This window comes from Danio rerio, chromosome 3, assembly GCF_049306965.1.
Source record: "Danio rerio strain Tuebingen ecotype United States chromosome 3, GRCz12tu, whole genome shotgun sequence".
In the NCBI taxonomy this organism is placed as follows: domain Eukaryota; kingdom Metazoa; phylum Chordata; class Actinopteri; order Cypriniformes; family Danionidae; genus Danio; species Danio rerio.
Genome location: NC_133178.1, coordinates 35,925,572 through 35,950,185, shown reverse-complemented (window position 1 = coordinate 35,950,185; position 24,614 = coordinate 35,925,572). Strand labels below are relative to the sequence as shown.

The window sequence follows — 24,614 nt, the reverse complement described above, 5'->3', positions numbered from 1 at the left end:
TATTACTAGACTGTGTATGCTTGTAAATTGGGGGATAGGCGAATTAGATAAATATTTTATGTATTTTAAAAAGGAATATATAAATATTTTTTTATTTTAAAAGTCAACATTCATTCTTCAGGAGAGATTTAATTTCAGTTGCAGTAAAAAACTATAATTCTAAAAGTTTTAGGACTATTTTTTTTCATAGTACAGAATGCAGTTTACAATCTCATTTATAAGACAGTAACTAAGAATAAGATCTAAAATACATATTTTAATTTAATAAAACTGCTTATGCGTCTTATATTACTACATAGATAGAGAAAAAGACACATTCCTTTTAAATTCTTACAAAAAAGTTTAATAATTTCTTTACAATTTACAAAATTTATAGTTATTTAAATATATAAATAAAAATAATAATTATATGTATATCCCCATTGTAAGTATCTTAGGAGGTTAAAAAAAAAGTTGCCCGGAGAAATGTTATAAATAAACTGCATTTTAAACCTGACCAGAAATTCTATGCTTGCAAAATTCTGCGTAACTGACGCGCAGCTTTGATGTTGTTCAATATAAACGCATACATACGTCTTGAAATACGTCGGTAGTGCCCTCTACGTTTATGTCTTTTTTCTTTTACATATTTGCTGTTTTCCATAAAAACGTATTTTGTTCCATCCTTACAAAGATTGATCTAGTTAGATTACAGAGTGGCTTTAAATTTGTAAAGTTGCCGGAGTTTGCGCATGCGCAGTGGGCGTCCGATAGGCCGTTGCTGTTGGAGCGGGAACACGCATAGTGGTTGACTGACAGCAGAACGTCTCTCACATTTACTGATCGTACAGCTGAAATAACAGCAGGACGGGATGCCTCGAGAAATCATCACCCTGCAGCTCGGACAGTGCGGGAACCAGAGTGAGCCATTTTCCTTTATTAGGCTTTGTTTGCCAACAAGAGCCATCTTTACATAAACAGTGTACGTTAGCTAGCTAACGTTATCCAGCTAACGTTATCACACTGCACAGCTTTAAAACGACACCATAAATAAGCAACGTAAATAAGATCAGAAGATGGTTTGATTGTTTACAGTATTTTTTCAGCTGCAGGAAGCCAAGTACTTTCATTATTTTCCATTTAACACTACTGTCTGTTCTTTGTTTGTGTTTCCTAATCAATAAAACTAAACGTGGTAAGTTAACGTTATGCTTGCTTTGTAGTAACGTTAATTAACATTAGTCAATTTAGTCACATTGGCCGTTTTAGAAAGCGGGAATAGAGTTGTATTTATTTATAGGTGGAGACGGACTACATCCATCATAGAAGCTGTAAACAGTAACAGCCGTTATGTTGCTATTATTCAACAACGTTACATATAGCATTTCCCAGTAGCTTTGTCTTTGAGAAGTGTTTTTTAAACATCATGCAATAGAGTACTTGAATAAATGTAGTCCTCATTGTCTTTCTCTGCAGTTGGTTTTGAGTTTTGGAAGCAGTTGTGTGCTGAGCATGGCATCAGTCCAGAGGGCATCGTAGAGGAGTTTGCCACTGAAGGCACTGACCGGAAAGATGTCTTCTTCTATCAGGTACTCAAATACAGAATGCCAATTATCTACCATAATCGCATCATACCAAGCCTACTGCTTTAGGACTACATTTTATTCAGTGACCTAAATAATTAAGTTTAGTTAGACATCCGGCAACATGTTTTAAAGTGGTCAAACAAAAAAGTGGCATTCCAGAAAGCAGGTGATGAAGCTATACTTGGGTATATTTAAACGTCTGTAAGCAGATAGCTTCAACTTTCGCTTCCAGAAACAAAGGTTACTTTCTTTCATGGTGTAACCATAGTAACTTGTGCTCTAAAAATAGACTGTTTAGGGTCAATGCACCCCTGAGCCATATAAGTGTGCATTTAAAAAAAAAAATTTTGGTCAGTTCTCGTTTGTTCACCTGTTTGTTTGTAATATTATACAATTAGTTATATTTTGTCTCACACGGGGGCTCTGCATTTCTTTTTGTTTAGAGAAATTGATACTGTGATTTTCAAAATGCATTGCTATTCTTTCTCAAATCAATCCAGAGCTTAGCTTTTTAACAGCAGATGGAGCTATATGCTTTACCAAGCAAACAACTGTAAACAAATCTAATTAAAATAAAGTTTTAAACAAATTTCAAGTGTGTTCACAGCAGGGGCAGATCTAGAAAATGATTTATGGTTTTACATGAAAATTATGCAACACTGAATCAAGCCTGTTTGCATGTTTTCTTGTGGATTCAATGAATGCTGTACATAATTCTGCTTCAACAACTTTGTTGTTTACTTACCTCAAGAAACAATAAGAAAGATTTATATAGGCCTAATCAATAATCATATATATATTTTTTAATCAGAATTTTTGTAAAATATGACAGTAATTCAGTACCTTTATGTGACGATTCTCAACTTTATTTTATCAACATTTTCTATAAAAAATATGCTTCAGTCCGAGAAGAGCATAAGTTTGTTTGCATTGCCATTGCCACATCTTAAAAATCATGAGATCTACATCTTTAATAATAAAAAATGTGTCAGCTGTGTTTTTGTTGTATTATATTAATGACAACAAATAAAATGTATAGTTTTATTTCATGCTTCAATTTGTTAATTTTTTTTTTTTAGATTTTTTATTAAAATTTGGTGTGTGAGGGATGATAGACAAATGCTTTAACGTTACATGATTTGCATATAGGTTTAATAAATGTTTATGTATTTTAGGATAAATTCCACTGTAAATGTACTAAACTGAACGAAACAGCATATATCCTGGCCATTGTTTTGATTTCTGTTTTTTCCACCAGTGGGGCATTGCACAAAAGTAAAATCAAGAAAGCCAGGATAACAGTAAAAGCGCAGTTTGACCTAGCTTAATCGGGTCGTCCTGGCTTAGTCTATTCCACGTTTGTTGATCCAGAATGGGAACGAGCCGATAAGTCAAGCCTGATTTAGATAGCTAGGATAAGTGCACATTTGTGGCATTTGTTAATTATTAACAGACCGGGAACACATTCATAGCAGGACTAGGACAAATAAAAAAAAACAATTCAGGTGTTTAGAGTGTATTTTTGTTTGTTTGACATGCAAAATTATCTGAATCTATTATAATAAATCGTGGTGGTCTTGACTGTGTTGTTCTGAAGCGCTACTGGCTTGACTGCAGTGCAGCACGCAGTTAAAATGAGTCTTGTTTGTTCAGTAACACTGCTAACAAACACACACACACTCCAACAAACAGGCATACAGTTACTACAGTAAACTAAAGTTTAAAATAGAATAAAGTCCCACCCACCATAACCCTGGAAGCAGGTTGCACTACTGCAGAGACCCGCATAGCACCTTGTCAAAGCATGCATGAGCCACCTCGCCCTAGGGAGCACTGTGCCGGATTACCCGCATTGTTGCTTGGTGGCACAATTTGAGCAAGAAACACATAATATTCTTTGCAATATTGTGTTTACTTTACATATGCAAACCACGAAGAACTAGAGCACAGATGGGCAGAGTGAAGCTTCACAAAGATTGGCATGGCTCCACTCGTATTGTCAGTATTGAACTCGCCTTGGTCAAGTACAAACAGCAACATGGAGAAAACTGACAAAATTGAGAGAGGACTGTTGAGCTTTATTAGAATGCAGATGGAATGTTTAAAACGCGACGTCACTGGCTGAGAATGACGTGAATCTCCTTATAAGTGCTGAAGAGTGCTGAAGACACACATATATATATATATATATATATATATATATATATATATATATATATATATATATATATATATATATATATATATATATATATAAATAAAAAGATTGATAGATTGATTGATTGATTGATTGATTCTGATAGCGATTTCTTTGTAGAAGAATGACTTCCTGCCCTCCATCTGAATTTGGCGTGTCATTAATGACGTGATGTGAAAAAAACTTTATATTTTGATGGTGTTTAACACAGTTTCATATACATAGCAGGATGATCATTGCAACTATCTTACCGAATATATGGTATCATCACTGCAATAAACATCCTAAATCCTTTCTTCGCTCTTTTTTTATTTTATTTCTGCCTGTCAGTTTTGATACAGTTTTGCCTAATATTGCTATGAAAAACAAAACTAATTGTTTAAGCGTAAACGGTTAAATTGATTAAGCTGTCCCCCACTAAAATAAGTAAAAACATTGTTTTTAACAACTAGAATATGAAATACTTAAAGAAAAAAATTAAAAGTAATATAAGTAGGTAAAAATAAGTCATACGACCTGATGCTTATAAATAATGACAATATCTAGCAACATGGATGGCTGCATGATTCACTTCATGACACAATTAAGTTCACAGGAGTCGTTTGTTTAGACTACACTTTAACGATGCGCCACAGCAGTAAATCAGTCGAGGAAACTTATTTATTTTTACATGAATCCCAAAACATTAGTCAATTTGCATGACTCTAAAAACTAGCATACAGCACCATCTATACAGCACCAAGCTGTACATTCACGTGATTAAATATTTATACTTTTTCACTGTCCTACCAAAATCAAAACAATACAACCCATAAAAATCTAGTAACGTTTTGTGAACACAAGTCAGAGTCTTAGTTATGTCGAAATGTAAAGTGGACTATTTAATATCATTAGTGTTTATAGAATAATTTATGTACTTTTATTTTGATACAGACCCCAAAACCCCTCTTCACAATCTTCTAATCACATAATCTACCACCAGGTGGAGCTATATTCCTGTGTGTGTTATTGTTATAGGCCCTCCACTCTTCTCCATTACATTTTGTACAGGCTTTTTCACGATCTGATGAAAAATTTACTTGAAATAAATGACACAAGTCCTAGTTTCCTTTTTATCTGTTTGAAAAACCTGCAATTGAAGACTAAAACTAGTTATTTTACAGAAACTGGACTGAAGTCTTATTGTTTTCAAAGATATTGCATGTATTTCTATGTAATGAGACTGAATTTAACAGCATTCTTATGAATAAGAGATGTTGCAATAAATTTTAGATTTTGTTTTACATAATATTTACTAAAATAGAACTAAATAATTGAGCAATGCATTAATAATTAAGTTACAAGTTAATAATTAAACCTCTTATGGTAGATTTGCTAATGTGTGTGTGGCCAATGAAAGTAAATATATCTGCTTCTGACATTTATAAGCTTGCTGGATGCAGATAACTACAAAATTGCAAATATCAGCCAATTGTCAGTCTAACCTACACATCACTTGTCATGTAATCAGCGTTAAGTACATGTATTTACATAATAAGTACATTGTAACGAATTACTAATTTCAGTATGATTACAAATTAGTTAAGGCCACTTAATATAAAGTGGGACCAGAAGCACTAATGTAAAGTGTTCTCCTCTGTTTCGCCCCCTTCAGGCAGATGATGAGCACTATATTCCTCGTGCTGTGCTGCTTGACCTGGAGCCCAGAGTCATCCACACCATCCTGAACTCCCCTTATGCCAACCTGTACAACCCGGAGAACATCTACCTGTCTGAGCACGGCGGAGGAGCTGGAAACAACTGGGCCAGTGGCTTCTCTCAGGTGCCCTCAGTGATCTTTTTTCCCCTTTATTTTAGCTTAAAATAGTTACATTTTAAGTTCTATAACTTATGATTTCTTAATCACGTTTTTGCAGTTTCCAACTCTTGAGTGCAATAGTTGTATTTATAATCAGATACTAATTCTGATTATAGAATTAGTGCAGATATTTAAAATCTCAATTTTGATTAAACAAATGTACATTTTATTAATTAAATTAAAACGTTAGATGAAGAATATGATTGTCATAGGTGTCGTTGTATAGGTGTCATTTTTTGCCAGTGTTATGTGAATCACCCAGTACTTCAAAGTCATGCTAAAACGTTAAACTCATTGTTTCATTTTTGACAACTTTGTATTGTGTCTTATAATTAAATGATGCTTAATAAAGATGAAATGCTTTTTCATTATAGGGAGAGAAAATCCACGAGGACATCTTTGACATTATCGACCGAGAGGCAGATGGCAGTGACAGTCTGGAGGTATGAGTCTCATTGACTGGACCTCTATTGCGTGCAAATGGTTTAGCATGCCATATTAAATTTAGTTTAGAAGCTAATGCCAAAGAAGTAGCTTAAAGTAAATGTTGAAGGTATGTATGTGTATTATGATTGGGTTGGTCTTTGCATCCTGTGTCATTCATTAATTCTCTTTCCTCTGACTTTCTAAGAATTTCCGTTTTTTTTTTAAACAGATTAAGTTTTTAAACAAAGTTAAACACTTTTTGATGATCTCCAGATGGTAGTGACATACCATTTGACGTACTTCCGTTTTTTCCTTCTTTCTTTAGGTTGCTGACATGCATGCAAAAGGTCTACAAATGTAGATCCTATATATTATGTGCATGTAAAAATCTATAGATGGTTATACAAGGTTGCTATTTTATACCTTATTTTGCACTCTTAATTTACAAGATACAGATGTTCCTCCCATTAAAACAACAGACTCGGCCCTCACTGTGTAATTTGTGTTGTTCACTTTTTTACCCACAATTACTGGTGTGTGCATGCACATGTGTAAGTTGTAAGTGAAGGTTGGAGAGTGGTTTGGAGAATGATGTTAACGGGAAGTTAACTGCAAGCACGTATGCGTGCCGTGCATGTGGCATATCAAACTAACTACCAAAAGATGAGTGAATTAATCAGAATTTATTAAAAACAAAAATATAAAGAATTCAAAATACCATCTTCTATTACCCATAGAGGATATTCCTACAAATTGTACTGTTTGGAACAATGTATTTCAAGTGATAAAAGGTTCAGTTCAATTATTCAACCTCTCAGTGTTTGGGTTTAAAATACTGAAAAAGCTATGTTATTTTAAAATATCATTTGTGTAATAAAATGTATTTTTTTATTTAAATGTTTGTGTTAAAATGATTCAAACAATTGTATTAATGTCTAAGCTGAATTTTCAGCATCATTATCCAAGCCACATGGTCGTGTAGAAAACATTATATCACAATTTTCTGGTCAGAAAACATTTTTTTCTTATTATTATTAATGTTTTTATTTAATATTTTACTGAAAAACATGATTTATTTGTTTTTTGTTTTTTATTTTATTATTATTGTATTTTTATGCTATTGTATATTTCCCCTAAAAATCTGTTTTGTTCGGGTAAATGCAGTATTCACTTTTTGTGGACTGACATAATATATATTTAATACCAAAGTACAAAGTAGTTTACTTAGAATCCAGTCTATAGTTAGCAGCACTATATCCACCTTAGTATTTGTGCATGTTAAATATTCTGTTTTTGTTTTTAGGGGTTTGTGCTTTGCCACTCTATTGCCGGAGGCACAGGATCAGGTCTGGGATCTTACCTACTTGAACGACTGAATGACAGGTGCGAAAAACACACGTCACTTGCCATGTTTCCATCATAATGTCAAGTGAATCTTTTCAAACATTTTAATAAATAAAAAAAACAAAAAAACAAATGTGAATTTAATCAGTGTTCCTCAACCATGTTGAGAAACACTGCCGGCAGCTAGCTCTATGCAACTCTCACATGGTCTCCCACTGAAGCTAAGTAGGGCTGCGCCCGGTCAGTACCTGGATTGAAGACCACATGGGAAAGCTAGGTAGCTCAGTAAGCTCCGTCTTTTGGATGAGACGTTAAACCGAGGTCCTGACTTTCTGTGGTCGTTAAAAATCCCTGGATGTTCTTTGAAAAAGAGTATGGGTTTAACCCCGGCATTCTGGCCAAATTTGCCCACTGGCCTCTGTCCATCATGGCCTCCTAACCATCCTCATATCATAATTGGCTTTATCACTCTGTCTCCTCTCCACCAATCAGCTGGTGTGTGGTCTGGTGCAATATGGCTGCCGTCACGTCATCCAGGTGGATGCTGCACACTGGTGATGGATGAGATTTTCCCCATTGTGTAAAGTGCTTTGAGTGTCTAGAAAAGTGCTATAAAAATGTAATTAATTATTGTTAATATTATTGTTATTGTGTTCCTGGAGGACCACCAACACTGCTTGTTTTGGATGTCTCCTTGGTCACACCCATTACAGGTCTTTCAGTCTCTGAATTGCTGAGGATCTGAATCGGGTGTGTTTGGTTAAGGAGATATGGAAAATGTGCAGAGCTGGTGGTTCTCCTGGAACATGGTTGAGAAACACTGAATTAAATGTGTTTCCATCAAGTTGTTAGAACGGCTCTCTATAGTATTGGTAACCTGGTAACCACAATTAAACAATGCTGGCATGATGGAAACCGCTGCTTAGTCACATTGTTTAATGTTCACCATATCAGACTATATTCTGTAATTGTGTTATTCGCCTAATCTCTTTTTCACAATTTTTATTAGAAATTTTCTGTTACTGGTTTCTCATGCAATACTTCAAAATCTGTGTTAATGCACGGTGATGGAAACCCAGCAAGTCATACGAGACTCATAAAAATACTTTGAATCCCCCTACTCTGCCTGTCTACCTCTCCTGAAACGTAGATCCACACCCTTTACGTTGTTAGTCTAGACTAGCAGTCATGAAGCGTTTGGGTGGCAGTCAGTGTAATTAAAGGGAGAGGCAGGCAGCAGCCATCAGCGGGTGTAATTACCTCTCTTTAGGGGTGCGTTTAATACCATTGCGTGTGCAACCTCAAGGGCACCAGCGGCATTCAGCTGGGCGCGTGTTCTTGAGCCTTAAACATTCAACCGTTCTGCTGTCTTTTTTAGGTATCCTAAAAAACTGGTTCAGACCTATTCGGTCTTTCCTAACCAGGATGAGATGAGTGATGTTGTCGTACAGCCATATAATTCTCTTCTGACGCTAAAGAGACTGACCCAGAATGCAGACTGTGTGGTGAGTGAATGGACAACCGCACACACTCGCACACACAGACAAGGAGAGAGAGACTCTGATAACCTTTTCAGCTGGCCTAGAATTTGGTGTGAGGTGTTACACACTGACACACATACATACAAAGACACAGGTTTGTTTTTGCGAATTGTGGGGACATTTCTGTACAAATTGTACTTGTAATTGTATTTACCATCTCACTTTAAAGGAGATTTATAGGGCTAATTTCTACTTCGAGTCCACCCTGTAGGTCACAGTAGCCTTTGCACCCTTTGGTGCACCCTGGCACGGTCCCTGACATGTGCCTCTCAAAACAATTTATCTACACTTCACAACAATATGGAGCCAGGCCAGTGCATTCACTAAACATTTGCTATTTCCTGTCAATTCTTTCCTTGAATGAATGAGATTGATAGTAGCATTGCACACATTCCCGGCCAAAACATTAGCAAAGAAACTCAACACAGTGTACCATAGAAACTCTACTGCTACTAGCATTTCAGAAGTGCGATTGCAGAGCAGCACAGACAGAATGCAAAAGTATAAGTGCTCACAATGTCATCAGCTACATGCGAAGCTTGTGTCGTGCGATACAGCAATCACTCAATGAAGAAGTATAAATCAGGCTTCTGTCATCTTCTCCTTGTAATTTATATGTCATACCCATGTCATTATACAAGTGTGTGGTGTTTTATGTCACAAAAGCATCCACATAGACACTCAGTTGACACAGAGTTGTGGATCTTGAATCACATTGTTTCATCAACATCCCAATGTGTGTACCTGCAATAGTCACATTCCAGGATCTGCAGTGTTGAGTATGGATTATAACAGCACTGCAGTTCAGAACACGTGTGAATTGTGGAGTCATTGCAAAGTTTAACCATGTACTAGATTTCAAAAACTTTAGAACATGAGTCTAGAATGTCATCTGCTTGTTTAGTTGTGATGTATGGATTACTGTTTCCAGGTTCATGCCACTACTTGTTTAAATTGAGAAAATATTCGTTTAGGACCACTTTTTAGTCATATCACACATTCATTCATTCATTTATTCATTCATTTTCTTTTTGGCTTAGTCCCTTTATTAATCTGGGGTTTCTACAGCGGAATCATCTGCCAACTTATCCAGCATTTGTTTTACGCAGTGGATGCCCTTCTCTGTGAAACATCCATGCACACTTATTCGCACTCATACACTACGGACAATTTTAGCCTACCCAATTCACTTGTACTGCATGTTTTTGGCCTGTTGGGGGAAACCGGAGCACCTGGAGGAAACCCACGCGAATGCAGGGAGAACATGCAAACCCCACACAGAAACGATAACTGACCCAGCCGAGGCTCGAATCAGTGACCTTCTTGCTGTGAGGCGACAGCACTACCCGCTGTGTCGCCCATATCACACATTAAAGTGAATTTTATATGTAATCATGCTGTACACAATAGTCTTTGTTTACATTCGACACATACGTTATTTTACATCCATTTATTAAATTTCTGTTCTACAAACTTCTGTATTTTGTCTCCCCAGAAAACCATAAAGCACTGTTTTAGTTTATTTGCATCTTTTGTTTTTATCTATGGTTGTAATTTGTTTAAAGGGGTGGTTCACTACGATATCATAATTTAAACTTTAGGTCATGTATAATATAGCTGTGTGGACATAAACAACATCTCTTAATGTAATATGCTCAAAGTTCAATGCAGAGGGAGACATTGGCTTTTACAGAGTTAGCTTGAAGCCTATGGCAAACAAAGTTTGTGGGGACTACAAAAAATACATCCGGGCTAGTGAGATCACAAATGCTTCAGGTTACAGATTTTATTTTAGAGAGCAGGCATGACATTCAGCTGTGTGCTCTTCATTTTCTGATTCAGGCCCAAACTGATACGCTACTCTGACTGACAGTATTTACACAGCAGAGGCAAAGCGTGTGCTTGTAGGTGCGTGACGTTTTTTCTAGTGATGTGGAGCCGATCAGCGAATCACAGCACATTATGTTAGCTGTCCAATCAGAGCCTCTTGAGGGCAGGCTTTAGGAGGGGCTAAGAAATATGACATTTGTTTTCATGTTAGCAGAAAAGCTGTATATAATCAAAGTAAGATACATGAAAAAATAACCAGATTTTTTACAAATGAAGCATGAGCACACATTGCTTTGCATCTTATAAACACAACTAAGCCCTAAAAATACACTCTGGACCACCCCTTAAATTTATTTTTGTGTAGATGCAATTCCCCAAAAAATAAATAAATAAATAAATCACCACAATCTCAAATATAGACTGTAATAAAATGCATTGCAGAAAAAAAAAAACAAAGCATGGCAATGTGTCATCAGTATCGTGCAGCCCTAAATGAATGTGTTTCTATTTGAAACAGAGCCCTTCTCATACACAGCCTGCTACCCTAACAGCACATTTCCTCACAGTTACACAATCCACCTCCTCAAACAGACCTTCTTTCTTCCTTTTCTGCTTTCATTCTACAAATAGCAGTGGATGGGGGAAAGATGGACAGCCTTATGTGATTATCCACTTCTCTCTTTCCATGTCCTCCTGGTTAACAGTAGCTTGGTCCCAGATTACATTTTATTATAAGCCATACAGCGCTCTGACACCTCTGTACATCTAGAATGCAAAAATTTATAGATGTGTCAACATTTACTGGTATATTTTCTGACTGATAACCATCTGCACATGATTGAGGAGATCATTATTTAACAAACACATCCTATTGACTCTGAGGAGTCAGTTATTATGTATTGTATAAAGGTGTTTAAGAATGTGTTTGCATATCCTTATTTGAGCTTTTAGAGCGACTGATGGCTTTGATCAGTGTAGCTGAAGAAATACTTCATTGTCCCTGTCTCCAACCAATCTTCATGTGCACTTCAGAATAGATTGGGCTTCAGTGGAGGAAATGCCATTAGTAAAGGTTAAGATGCATATTTTGTTTCTTGAAACTGTCAGCTAGCTTTATTCTCATCTCTGCCTTATATAATAGAGTCAGATTAGAGAGTCAGCTCAAAAGATGAGGAGGTTAATAGAGGTGGATTATATTATCTTTCTTGGTGAGAATACAGATTAACTTCAGGTCTCAAGCATTATTAATAAAGATTATTTAAGGCATTATTAAGAGGAGTTTGTCAAAAATTAAAATTGTCATTATTTTCAAGTTCATAAGAAATAGAAATGAAAAATCTTCAAAATAGAAATGAAGATATTTTTTAATGATTAATTTATGTCACTTCTTTGGAAGTCTTTCACCATGTTCAGACTTTAAAATGTTTAGATATTTCCTTTTCGGTGGCAAATTTTGTGTATATATTTGAGTCATGCAACATTGGGAAAAAATGTAATCAAATTATTTGTCCATTTAACATGTTTATAATTTTAAAACAAAAGCAAATGCCTTTATTTAGGAATCACTAAATCATTAATTAGCTTTATTGTCCACAAACACATTTAGTTAAAGAGCTAGTTCATCCAAAATTTTAAAAAAGAAAAAAAAACACCTGAGAGTGGGAAAATTATGTCAGAATTTCCATTTTTGGGTGAACTGTCTCTTTAAAAGTTCAAGACACACTGGTGTACTTTTAAATTTTTTTTATGGATTTGTGTGTGTTGAGCATGAATTAAAACAAAATTAACATCGTCAGCTTTAATTGTAGGAAAAACATGAGAATCTTGAGCTTTTATCAGCTTATTTCATCCATAGCACGCATCTGCTAGTAAAGTGATGACGCGTCAGTTTCTCATTACTATTCATAGCGGAGTTTTCTTGCCCTGCTTCCTAATTATTTATGGCAGTATGTGCTTTTAGAAGATGAGGCAAACCTGCCAAACTGTGAGACCCAATGATGGGGTGAGACTGCATCCACTCATGGCAAGCAGTAGCAGTTCATGAAGGGTCGTAACGTTATGTGCTTTTTTCCACGATCCACGGGGGTTTGTTGCATGTTTTTTCCCGACGATGCTGTCAGGGCCAATACAGCAAAGCTGTTGCATTGCAGCAAGCATTTTTTTGTTAAACTTTGTCGTTTATCAGTTGATATTGTTACCATTCAGATACATTGCCTATATCCATGCTGCTGTGTTCACCTATTTTTAAAATCCTCTAGATTACCGACAAAGGTAATGGTTGAAATAGATAGGGCAAAAGACCTGCTGCACTGCTATCCACTGTGTCTGCATTCAGACCCGGGGATTCAGGAGGAGAGAAGTTTTGCTCATTTATGTTGTTTACATGGTTATCTTTATAATGATATAACAAATTGTGGTTATGTGTATATGAAATTATCAATAACATGTGTTGCAGAGCATTAAATTACTGTTTATTTCTTTGCATTATAACTTTGAAGCTATAAAATCATGGGTCTCTTCACGGTTTGTGTCTGAATTTGTGAGCCAACTGACAACAGTTGTCTACTCCCCTGCTCTGCCGGCCATGCCCACTCATCCCTCTGAAGCCAGGGTGTCCGCGGGGTTGTAAAAGGTAGTAAATGAAATTAGCCAAAATTAAGAGCTTTAAAAAAGTATTAAAAAGTAATAAACGTCATCTGACGAGGTATTACATTTTCGAGACCAATTGTTTTAGACACATTTTTAATTTGTGTTAAGTGCAGGCCTTTGTTCTAAAATGTGGGTGGATTTATTTATATGTTGAGAGTAGGACCTGAGCGATATCATGTGAAGTGGTGTGTGGTAGCTTGATAACAGAGCCACAATGTCAACACACCAGAGCTCATATATGACAATGGATTAAAAACTATGGACAAAGGCCTATTGTGACATCTTGATTAATCCCTCTGCTTTACTTAAATGTATATGTTATCTGTATCATGATATTCTATTTGGAAAGATATTTCATTTATGCCACTGCAGTTGCAGCTCTAAGTTGTGCTGGCAGTCATTTTTTTTTTTAAGGTATTAAAAAAGGTAGTAACAATGTATTAAATTCAACTTAAGAAGCTCTGTATATACTCTGAAGGCATTTTTGAAAAATTCTGAGGTAGACTTGAACCGAAAGAGGGGGTTTTATGGCCCTTTAAATAGCTTGATACTTAAAGAGTAAGGGGACTTTAAGGCTGTTTTTTTTTTTTTTTGCATTAGTCATGATATCACTATCAAGGTGTTATTACTATTATTATAGTATAATTATATAATTTTGTATTCAAATAGCATTACACACTGTTCACACTGTTTTCAGATGACTTTATAAAAATAAATATTGATATTAAATACTGCGGTGAAAGATAAATATTGACAATATTGCTTCATAGTGTGACTGTAGATGGCAATTCTAGATAAAATTACTCTATTTAGATTTCAGTCTGTCATGCTCTACCAGTTGAGCGGTTCTGCAAGATTCTCTCATTTTAGTTTATCTTAGTTCTAATCAAGTAGCAGAAAAGACTGGGATTATTTAAAATATATATATACCAACTGTTGAACACCTAATAGTTTATTATTTAAAACAAATGCATAATATATCCATAATATTTCCAGTACAATGTTAGGGATGTAAGAAGACCTCAGATTCACACTGCAAAAAATGTGTTGCGTAGAGGTTTTGTCTTGTTTCTAGTCCAAATATCTACAAAGTCTTAAATCAAGAAGCATTTTCTAGACGAGTAAAAAATATTGTCATGTTTTTAAAAATAATGTGGCCGAATTGAGTTAGTTTTTTCTTAAAACAAGCAAAAAAATCTGCCAATGGGGTAAGAAAAATATTGTTTTCGATTTAAAACTAGATTTCTTACCTGGCAGATTATTTTGCTTGTTTTCAGAAAAAAAAACACTTAAGTCTGTCATATTATTTCTTAAATCAAGACAAGTTTTGATGGTCTAGAAAATGCTTCTTGATTTAAGAATATTTAGATAGTCAGAAACAAGACAAAACCACTAGGTAAGTAAAGCATTTTTGCAGTGCACAATCCTGATTAAAAGTGATCTTTATCTTTCAATGTTTCTTTCAGGTTGTGCTGGACAACACGGCTTTGAACCGAATCGCCACAGACCGACTGCACATTCAAAACCCTTCATTCTCTCAGATCAACCAACTGGTGAGTTTTAAAACACATCTCTCTTTCAGGAGACCATGAGCATTAAAGAAGGTAATACAAAAATCCATTCTTGCAGCTGTGATTAGTAGCCCACAGTTTGAGCAATTATAAAAAGTGTTTTACCAAATAGACATGAAAAGATCTGAATTTGGTAAACATATGGCAACTCTCCTTTGTTCATATATGTAACCAATCTTGTAATAATAATTTATTCCAAATAAGTGCGGAATCAATACAGGGTTATTTCACCCTCATATCTTTTCACTCTCCTGAGACTATATTTGTAACACAGATTAAGATATTTTAGATGAAATCAGAGAGCTCTCTCATCCATAAACAACAACACTGTGCTTTCCACACATAGACTTTACTTGGGCGGGCCCCCGTTCCTTTTCTGGACTTTGAATGTCTGCACCATTGCTGTCTATGAAGTATGAAAGACCTGATATCCCTCTCTGATGTCATCTAAAATATCTTTATTTGTCTTCTGTAGTTCTGAAACACTTCTAAAATAATATCCAAATTCATAAAACCATAAAAATGTTTGATTCCAGTATCTTCTCTGAAATCATAGCATCTAATTACATTAAGAATATTCATTCCAAAAACAAAAAGGTTGCTTGTCATTAAAATAAGATACTAAGACATGAGACATTAGCAGATAATATCTGCAACAGTATCTAATATATGACAGTACAGCCCTGTGTTTAAAGCATTTTATAGGCTACTTTAATGCACTAAGCATAAATGGAGAGCTCTTAAACTCACTGACACAGATACCAAGCATTAATATACATTCTCCAACGTCACACCATTTACGTACATTGTAATGAGTGAAATACAAGGCCCTATTCATCAGTCTTGAGGCTTCCAACCAAAAGCAAGTCCTTTTCATTTTAAAGCCCTACCCTGCAGCAGAGGGACTGTCCTGGTGTGGTTCATGTAGGGACAGTATGGAGTCACTCCTCATATATTAGTAACAGTTGGGCGCTGACACGACATGCATTTCACACTTCAAACAATCAGAAAACCAAACCAAAATTGTTGCCTGCCAAGAGTTTGTTTGGCACTGAGACAAACAAGAGGAAGATTTTACAATAAACACAGAAATGTCAAGAAACTAAATAAGCTGAACCACAAAACATTAACATTAAAAAGGCATTCGGGTGGTCTATCACAGCTGTATTGTATTATATGCCGTGTAAATTGGAAATAGTGCCGCCTGTCAGTTTCAGGAGGATGAAACATGGGGAGTCGCCGCTTCTGAAAGCTGTAATCGGCAGCGTGACATGCCGTCGTGTCACATTCTAATGACGAGGTAATAAATAACCAGTGACATCTTGTGCTGTGTTTTCTCTTATACACCCATACAGCACCCTGCTTCAAGGTGAATAGTTCACTTTCGTCGACTCATCCATCACTGTCTTATAGTCATATGAAATGGGTCATATAATGGCAAGATTTGTGACCAGAGTGCTAATAGAAAACCGGTTTCTCCAGTCCAGGCTATTGTATACTTAAATAGCAGCTTCTTTTACAAACAAGAGTACCATCAGCACACCCAAATAATTTAGACGACAATTTATTTAAAAAAAATAATAAATAAATAAAATATTGGAACTTTGAACTCTTTTTTTGTGACACTTGTCTATCTAGACCAGTGTTTCTCATCTAGTGGTACACAGATCCACAGTGGTCTTTACCAAATTTGCAAAGGGTCTCTAGTAAAACTAAATGAACTCTCACCTTTCTCAATTTGGATGGACACAGTGGCTCAATGGTTAGCACTGCCGCCACACAGCAAGAAGGTTGCTGGTTTCCTAGTGTTGACATGGATTTCCTTCACTGTCCAAAGAAATGTGGTACAGGTGAACTGAATAAACCATATTGGCCGTAGTGAAGGAGTGTGGATGAATGTTTTCCATTACTGGGTTGCAGCTGGAAGGGCATCCGTTGTGTGAAACATATTCTGGATAAGTTGACGGTTCATTCAGCTTTTGACCCCTGATCAATAAAGGGACTAAGCTGAAGGAAAATGAATGAATAGTCTCAATTTACACAGTTGAGTTTTACTATTTTTGAATCCAGTCAGCCGATCTCCTTGTCTGGCGGGAGCACTTTTAGCTTAGCTTAGCATAAATCATTAAATCAGATTAGACAATTAGAATCTCAAATTTAAAAAAAAGTTGATGCAGCGGGTAAATAATATTACGCATTATTATTTTAAGTAATGTAACTAATGTGTATATAGCACATTTATAGAGTATGGCCATACATCCAAAGCGCTTCACAATCATGAGGGGCCAGTGAGCTCACCACACACCGGCTATTGAGAGACAGTGATGGAGCCAATTCTGTAGATGGGGATGATTAGGAGGCCATGATGGGTAATGGCCAATGGAGGGAACTTGGGTTACACCCCTACTTTTTACAAGAAGTGCCATGGGATTTTTAATGAGCACAAAGAGTCAAGACCTCGGTTTCACGTGTCATCCGAAAGAGGGTGCCTGCTTCAGCTTGGAAAACCACCAGTGTTTTGTGCAAAAAGTTTTACGTACGGCCACGATATTGTTGCTTCTTCATACTTCAGCTGGTAATTGTGATTGTGGTGAGAATGTGAAACCAGGAATGGAAGGTGACAGAACGTGTTTGGAGGTATTATAGGTCCAGACTGTTAAAAGACAACTGTGTTTTTCTCTCTTAACAGGTGTCCACCATAATGTCAGCAAGCACAACAACCCTCCGTTACCCTGGATACATGAACAATGACCTGATTGGACTGATTGCATCCCTCATCCCCACTCCTCGCCTCCACTTCCTCATGACTGGATACACACCGCTGACCACCGATCAGTCTGTAAGTTCTTCAAGTGGTAATTTACATAAAGATTCTTTGCAAAGCGTAGCTCTTTTCTGAAGTCTAGTGATCTGCTCTCTGCTGTAAAACTTTTGAGTGAATGATTGAAAAGCTCATCATCAGTTGCATTCAGTTCACTGTTGATTCGTTGTGTTAACTTGTAGCAAGTTAACAATAGGTATAACCATTTTTATTAGCCATCTAATGAGCCATCTGTCATTCTGTAGATCTGTTTATCTGCCTTTTATAGCTTAAATGGCAGATGGACTATATATTGACTGAAAAAAGACTAAAACATACAATTGTTTTTAACAAAATATGGTAAAGCTTGTTAAAAAAAAGATTGTAATGTTAATTTGGGAATGCTCCCTTTGCCATTAAAGAAACAAAATTCTGTTATTGTTTTATATATGTCTCTTTCTTGGCTAAATACTGTGTAAATACTTAGGGTGTGCAATGTTTGGGGAACAAATTCCTCCATTTCTGTTATTTCCTATTATGTACTTCTGTGCATTTACCTGTTCATGTGTTTGCATGTTGTTCTTTCAATTTATTTGCCGGCCTCTTTCTGACTGTTCTTTTTTATTTGTCTATGGGTGATTCTAGAATTTTTTTGTACAATTAAATTTTTTTTTAATTAATTTTAATAAACCCATTTTGAATAATTACACCAAATGTATCAAAGTTTTGCTTAAAATACTTTACTTAAAGACTCCCTCTAAATCCATTTTTGACTCTGCCTCCTGAATCCAGCTTTGATTGTCATAAAATAATTCATTTGCCTAATTTTCATTTTTTTTTTAAGGTAAATATTTACATAAAACATCTTTGATGTTATCTGTAATTTCAGTTATTGAAAACAAATTTTATGTCTGTCCATATGTTCTAACCAGCTGTTACATCGTTTTAACATTGGTTATTAAAAGGCATAAAAATCTTTGCAAAAAGCACATGACTTGTTCCAAGTGCTATCACTTTCTTGGGTGGGAAACTCTGTAAGGCATTGAAAAAAGTCACAATTGTTGCCTCATTTATAAAAAAAATAATATTTAGGATACATCAATATTAGATTCATTATTTGTCAACATCGTTTTTAAGATATTTAATATTTTAAAAACAATATTAGGATGAAAATGCATAAAATTCAGTTTTGCACATGCCATATGGTGTCTGGTTTGAGGTTTGCAATTGCATCTTAAGCTAAAGCACAAAATGGTGGAAAATGTCAACTCTGTTGTCCTCAACTATGTTAATGGTTTAAGTTAAGGTTAGGGTTCAGTTTAACAACAATTTAAACAACAATTAGTGGACTTGATTAGACTACAGCTCGACGCCATCTTAAAATGTACATTTCGACTGGGAGTAAAGACCTGCTTACTGGGCCTCAATGATGAGTATACCTTATAATTTTCGGAACGGAGACCTACTACATATTTTGATTTATTTTGCTCGGAAATGTATCCTTGTAAAGTGGATTAATGAAGAACCACCTGCTTGCTGGCTGCTGCTTGCAGTCTGCAGCATAATCCCACTTAAGGCTTTCTCCACAGCTATGAAGAACAAACCTTTTCTATTTTATCAGACCTGGGATCCTTTCTTTGATTATTTAGGAACCTCTAAGTCTTTAAGACTAAAATCTTGTCTGTTAGACTCAGCCTGGACAAAAGAAATGTAATACGCCTTTTTGCAATATAAGATTGTATTTTTTTATGTCTTTATTATTTTTATTATTATAAGTGTTATTATTATTTGTTTATTTTATTACAATTTAATTTTATCTAATACTATTTTTATTTTTATTTTTCATGTGGGGGTCAGAACTCAAATTACATGTTTGACAGATACTTTCTTTCCACCCAATGTAATTTTCTGACATGTTATTGCACTAAAAATGTTCAATAAAAATATATTTGAAAAAAAAAAATCAATTAGTAATAGAGTCAAGTGTTCAGTTTACTCTAGACTACACATTTGTTATGTTATTCCAAATGAAAGTTAAATGTGAAATGCCTGAAATGTACCCGCAACTAGTCCTATATGTCTCTCTTTCTGAAATTATGGCATCCACCAGCTTGTTTTTGATATTATTCTCATAAATGAACACACTTTAAATAATATGGTCTCTTTTCAGGTGGCAAGCGTGAGGAAGACTACAGTTCTGGATGTGATGAGGAGGCTCCTGCAGCCTAAAAATGTCATGGTGTCCACAGGCCGAGACCGTCAGACCAACCACTGCTACATCGCCATCCTCAACATCATCCAGGGAGAGGTGGACCCCACACAGGTCTGAGAATATCTGTTACAAGCAAGCCATTCTAAATCATATTCGCCTATCCTAATGTTTATATGTGGCCCTTGCAGGTCCATAAGAGTCTCCAGAGAATCAGGGAGAGGAAGTTGGCTAATTTCATCCCATGGGGTCCTGCTAGTATCCAGGTTGCACTGTCCCGCAGATCTCCCTACCTGCCCTCAGCTCACCGCGTCAGTGGACTTATGATGGCCAATCACACCAGCATCTCTTCAGTAAGAAATTTATTTCATTTAGCCATCTCTGCTGTATATTATAGTTCTTTATTATCAGTATTACTGTTAAAAAGTAATTTGCACTTTTATTCGACATGTTGTCATATCTACTGGGAAGCCAAAAATAAAAGTATGTGGGGGGGGTCTTAAACATTCTTAAAATGTCTTTCATTTCAAAAACTAAATTTTATGCCTTAAATTCACTGAAATATTGTGTTCTATGTCTTAAATAATTTTAAACGGGTCTTAATTTTCTTCTAAGTAAAGCTACCCAATCAGGCCGACATCCATCCAATCACCAACATTCCATCTTAATAAAATCAGGGAAGGAAAACTTAAAACTATTATGCAGCTCCTTGTAAAAATAACAAAGCAATTTATCCCTTTACATTTATCCGTTTTCTTGTTTTCTTGACACATTAAAGTATGTTCCTAAGAAATAACTACATTTTTTTTGTGTGTGTGTGGCAAGCAAAAAAATTTTATTGGCCCAACCAGGCCATTAGAAATAATCATTAGTGTTTAGACCTGCATGTCTAAAATGTAATACTTAATGATCTTAAAAGGGTCTTAAAAAGTCGTAAATATTAAAAACCCTGATATTATATTAAGATAATTGTAAAATAAGCAATTAAAAATACTTTTTTTATTTGAATATTTATTAAAATGGCATTTATTTCTGTAAAGATAAAATGTAATTTTTAGTATCATCACTTTGCATGATCTTACAGAAGTCACCATTGCTCAATCAAAGGAAAAGGAAAAGGAAAAGAAAAAAAAACAATCACTGATGCCAAAGTAACAATGGTTCTGGAAAATATGTTAAGAGCCTTATTTACTTCAAGCTAAATTGAAGAAATAACTGAAATAGTGTCATTTCGAACAAAATCCAGCCAAAACAAAGTTAGTTTTGAGTTTTGAACTGAGGTAGTCTACCATTGGTCCATGGCGATTACACAATCAGCGGGCGTGTTCTGAAACTCTGCCTTCTTTGATGAGTGATTGATTTGCATCTCGTATCCATGGAGGCCAGACAGGAGAACAACAGCAACAGGGATAAACTGAAGGGTCGAGTAGCAAAACTAGTACAGATATATCCGCATCTGCACGATCACTCGTGTAACAAGCTGGACAAGGTTATTTGGCAGATGTTTACAAAACTGTTCTCCTCTAACAGCTGCCATCATTGTGTTTATGGTGGTGTATGTGTGGGATACTATTATCAAATTATAAACCCATAATTCACACAGAACCCCCAACACTACCCACCATAGCATCCATGATTATGGAACACTAGAAAATAAAGGCTGCGTCCGAAATCGCATACTTCCATACTATTTAGTACGTTAAAAACCGCATTCGAGTCGAGAAGTATGTCCGAATTTATAGTATTCAAAACTGGCCCTAAACCAAATGACTTACTACTTTCAGCGAGATTCTGAAGTGTGCATCCAATGTAAGCTACGTTGCTATGAATTCGTAATGGGAGTGAATCGATGCATCTGACGTGGGTAGGTTACATGATCATAACAAATAAAGGATATAGCATGTCTGAATTACATTTATACTACTCGCATTCATACTATACAGTATGTGCTTTTCGAGCGGTCATGTAGTAATCTTTAATACAAATGTAATACATACTCAAGTAGTAGGTGATTTCGGATGTAGTCAACATAATTTTTAAACTTTATATCCAGGCCTAAAAGTTTCTGTCGCAAAATAGAAGCATTTCTGGTCCTTCTAGAGCAGTGTTTCTCAACCACGCTCCTGGAGGAGCACCAACACTGCTTGTTTTGGATGCTTGTTTTGTTTGATGCTCTTTCAGTCTCTGCTAATGAGCTGATGATCTGAATCAAGTGTGTTTGGTTAAGGAGACATGGAAAATGTGCAGACCTCCAGGAACGTGGTTGAGAAACACTGCTCCAGACAACTCTATGTCATCAACATTTTTAATGAGTCCAGTTGCTCTAAAAACAAGTGGTCACTCTCTAATCTGTAGTTGTCCTGTCTGTGTCTGTCAGTTGTTTGAGCGCACGTGTCGTCAGTATGATAAGCTGAGGAAGAGGGAGGCCTTCCTCGAGCAGTTCAGGAAGGAGGACATATTCAAGGACAACTTTGATGAGCTGGATAACTCTCGAGAAGTGGTTCAGCAGCTGGTGGACGAGTACAGCGCCGCCACACGTCCCGACTACATCTCCTGGGGCACACAAGAGCAGTGAAACCTCTTTCACAACTCCGAAACTCATCCTGTAAAATATGCACACCAACTCCAGTAGAACAGAATAACAGTAGTGGAAAAAAGGCTCTGATCTAAATCTTTCATGGCTCATCAGTCACACTGTACCTCCAGAGCCTCACTCGTGTGTATGTGTATAAACAAGTGATTTGTCATATTTACAAGACTATAGAAGAGTTCTTCATGACCTGGTGCCTCTATCCTGAGCTATAACTTTCACTTTTGTCTCAGTTTCTCTCTCTCTCTCTCTCTCTCTCTCTCATGGATTTCCTGCGTTTCTTTTGATCAGAGAATTTATGGCTCCGTCTTAATCTATTTTTGTACTGCACTTTGCACTCTTCAGCACGAAATCTACATCAATCGACGTCAAGGTGGCCTGTGCACAAACTTCTCTGACCACACACACACACACACACACACACTGGACGTCTGCACCGATAAGACTGGGTGGTCTCAGAATGAATGTAACCGTAGGAGGGAGTGTGAAAGATTAAGCCTCTTAGAAAAGATCAGACTTCTGAATGCTCCGTCAAACTCCCTCACATTCACACTTGCATGCTTTTAGACAAAAGGCGCTGGCTTTCAGGGGATAAGACTATGATTGTGCGATTGAAGCCGCTTTTTCTCTTGGTCTCGTAGTCATGGATTTTTCTAGAAGGTTATCTTAAGAGTTTTGAGAGGCGATCAGTGAAGTCAAGTGTTATGCTGTACCTCAAGCCATCCAATCGGTGATGTTTTTTCTCTAGTCTATAGAATCAATGATGTTACAGTACCTCAACGTCTGGCAGACTCAGTCATACAGCACAGTCCCAACACATCGCCTTCATCTACTTCTGCTCCAGAAGCTGAACCTTCACGTGCCAGATGACTTTCCCTCTGTTTTGTCTCTCTCTCTCTTCAGTTGCCACATTGTTATTATTAAGGTTATACTCTGTATATAGTTTGCTGTCGGATTTGATGCATTTACTGAATAAATGTTTTTGTACAAGAACATTTCCTTGATTTTTTGAGGGGGGTTATTATTCTGTATGAACTTTATTTCCTTTAAAAAAAGCATTTATGCTCATGTTAAAGTTGCTAATATTTTTGATTTAAAGTTCACTCAAAAATGAACATTTTCTCACTCAAATGGTTTTAAACATTTATGGAGTTTCTTTTTGTTGAAAGTAAATGATATTTTGTGGACTTTTGGAACTTTTTAGCTTAATGGATGCTAGTTTTCAGCATTTAATATTCAAAAGGAGAAAAAAAACTTTAAACAGGTGTGATAACTGTCATTTTCAGATTAACCTTATGCAAAGCCTGGTTACTAAAATGATACTAATAAGATAATAGTTATATCAGCTTTTTGAAGCAAATATGACTGATTCTGGACAACAATAACTGTTACATTTTTTTTTCTTATAAATCGGTGTCCGCAGGGTCTTAAAATGTATTAAAAGTTGATAAATCAATGTGGAGAACTTTAAGGCCCTTTAAAGGATTAAAAAGTCTGAAATGCTATTTTGCAAGGTATTATATTTGATATCATTTTTGATTATGCAATGCATGGTTGTATGCAAGTCTGCCTAAATTAAATCGGCCAATATTAGGATGCTGTGCAGTTTAAACAAAGCAGCAGGATGTCAAATCTAACAGGATTTCATACTGAAGTAACCAAGGCAAAGCCATTATTTCTATAAGCGCCAACCTGCTGAATTAACTAGATTTCATAGATTTTTATTCGGCATATGAAAAATGTTTCAGTTTTGGACAGGGCTTGACATTAACATCTGCCAAATGCGGGTAGATTTCAGCTGTGGCGGGTTAGACAACCACATCCACTAGCCACTTTGGCCAGTTGTAAATAATTTTTAAATTGTAGTTTCGATTAAAGCAAAGTTCTACAATAAAGATGCCCATTGAAAAGAAGCACGACTGACAAAATCAACTGTGTTCACAAGAGCAAAAAGGATAATCCCGCGCATGGACTCTCACTCACTGATGAGGGCTTTAGTGTGTTTAGTGTTTTAGAGTGTTTAAATGTTTGAGC

General features: G+C 36.0%; 1 protein-coding gene across 2 annotated transcripts; it reads left to right on the top strand.

The window, feature by feature from the left end:
- Positions 1-733: 733 nt before the first annotated feature.
- tubg1 (tubulin, gamma 1) lies at positions 734-23,570 on the top strand. 2 transcript variants are annotated; one of them, NM_200908.2, is made up of 11 exons: positions 734-900; positions 1,456-1,568; positions 5,417-5,584; positions 5,995-6,063; positions 7,350-7,429; positions 8,769-8,895; positions 14,877-14,963; positions 17,671-17,820; positions 19,952-20,104; positions 20,182-20,343; positions 22,368-23,570. In NM_200908.2, the coding sequence occupies exons 1-11, from the start codon at positions 852-854 to the stop codon at positions 22,563-22,565; spliced, it is 1,356 nt and encodes a 451-aa protein (NP_957202.1). In that variant the 5' UTR covers positions 734-851; the 3' UTR covers positions 22,566-23,570. The 2 variants fall into 2 exon arrangements, with proteins under 2 accessions (NP_957202.1, NP_001307444.1); NM_001320515.1 differs by lacking the exons at positions 19,952-20,104; positions 20,182-20,343; positions 22,368-23,570 and adding an exon at positions 16,193-16,281 and having other exon boundaries at positions 17,671-18,475.
- Positions 23,571-24,614: the final 1,044 nt, after the last annotated feature.

Bases quoted from the DNA above. Each gene is read 5' to 3' on its own strand.
- tubg1 (NM_200908.2), top strand. From the start codon at position 852: ATGCCTCGAGAAATCATCACCCTGCAGCTCGGACAGTGCGGGAACCAG. The intron at 5,585-5,994 runs GTGCCCTCAGTG...TTTTCATTATAG, and splicing joins GGGCCAGTGGCTTCTCTCAG to GGAGAGAAAATCCACGAGGA. The intron at 20,105-20,181 runs GTCTGAGAATAT...TGGCCCTTGCAG, and splicing joins GAGAGGTGGACCCCACACAG to GTCCATAAGAGTCTCCAGAG.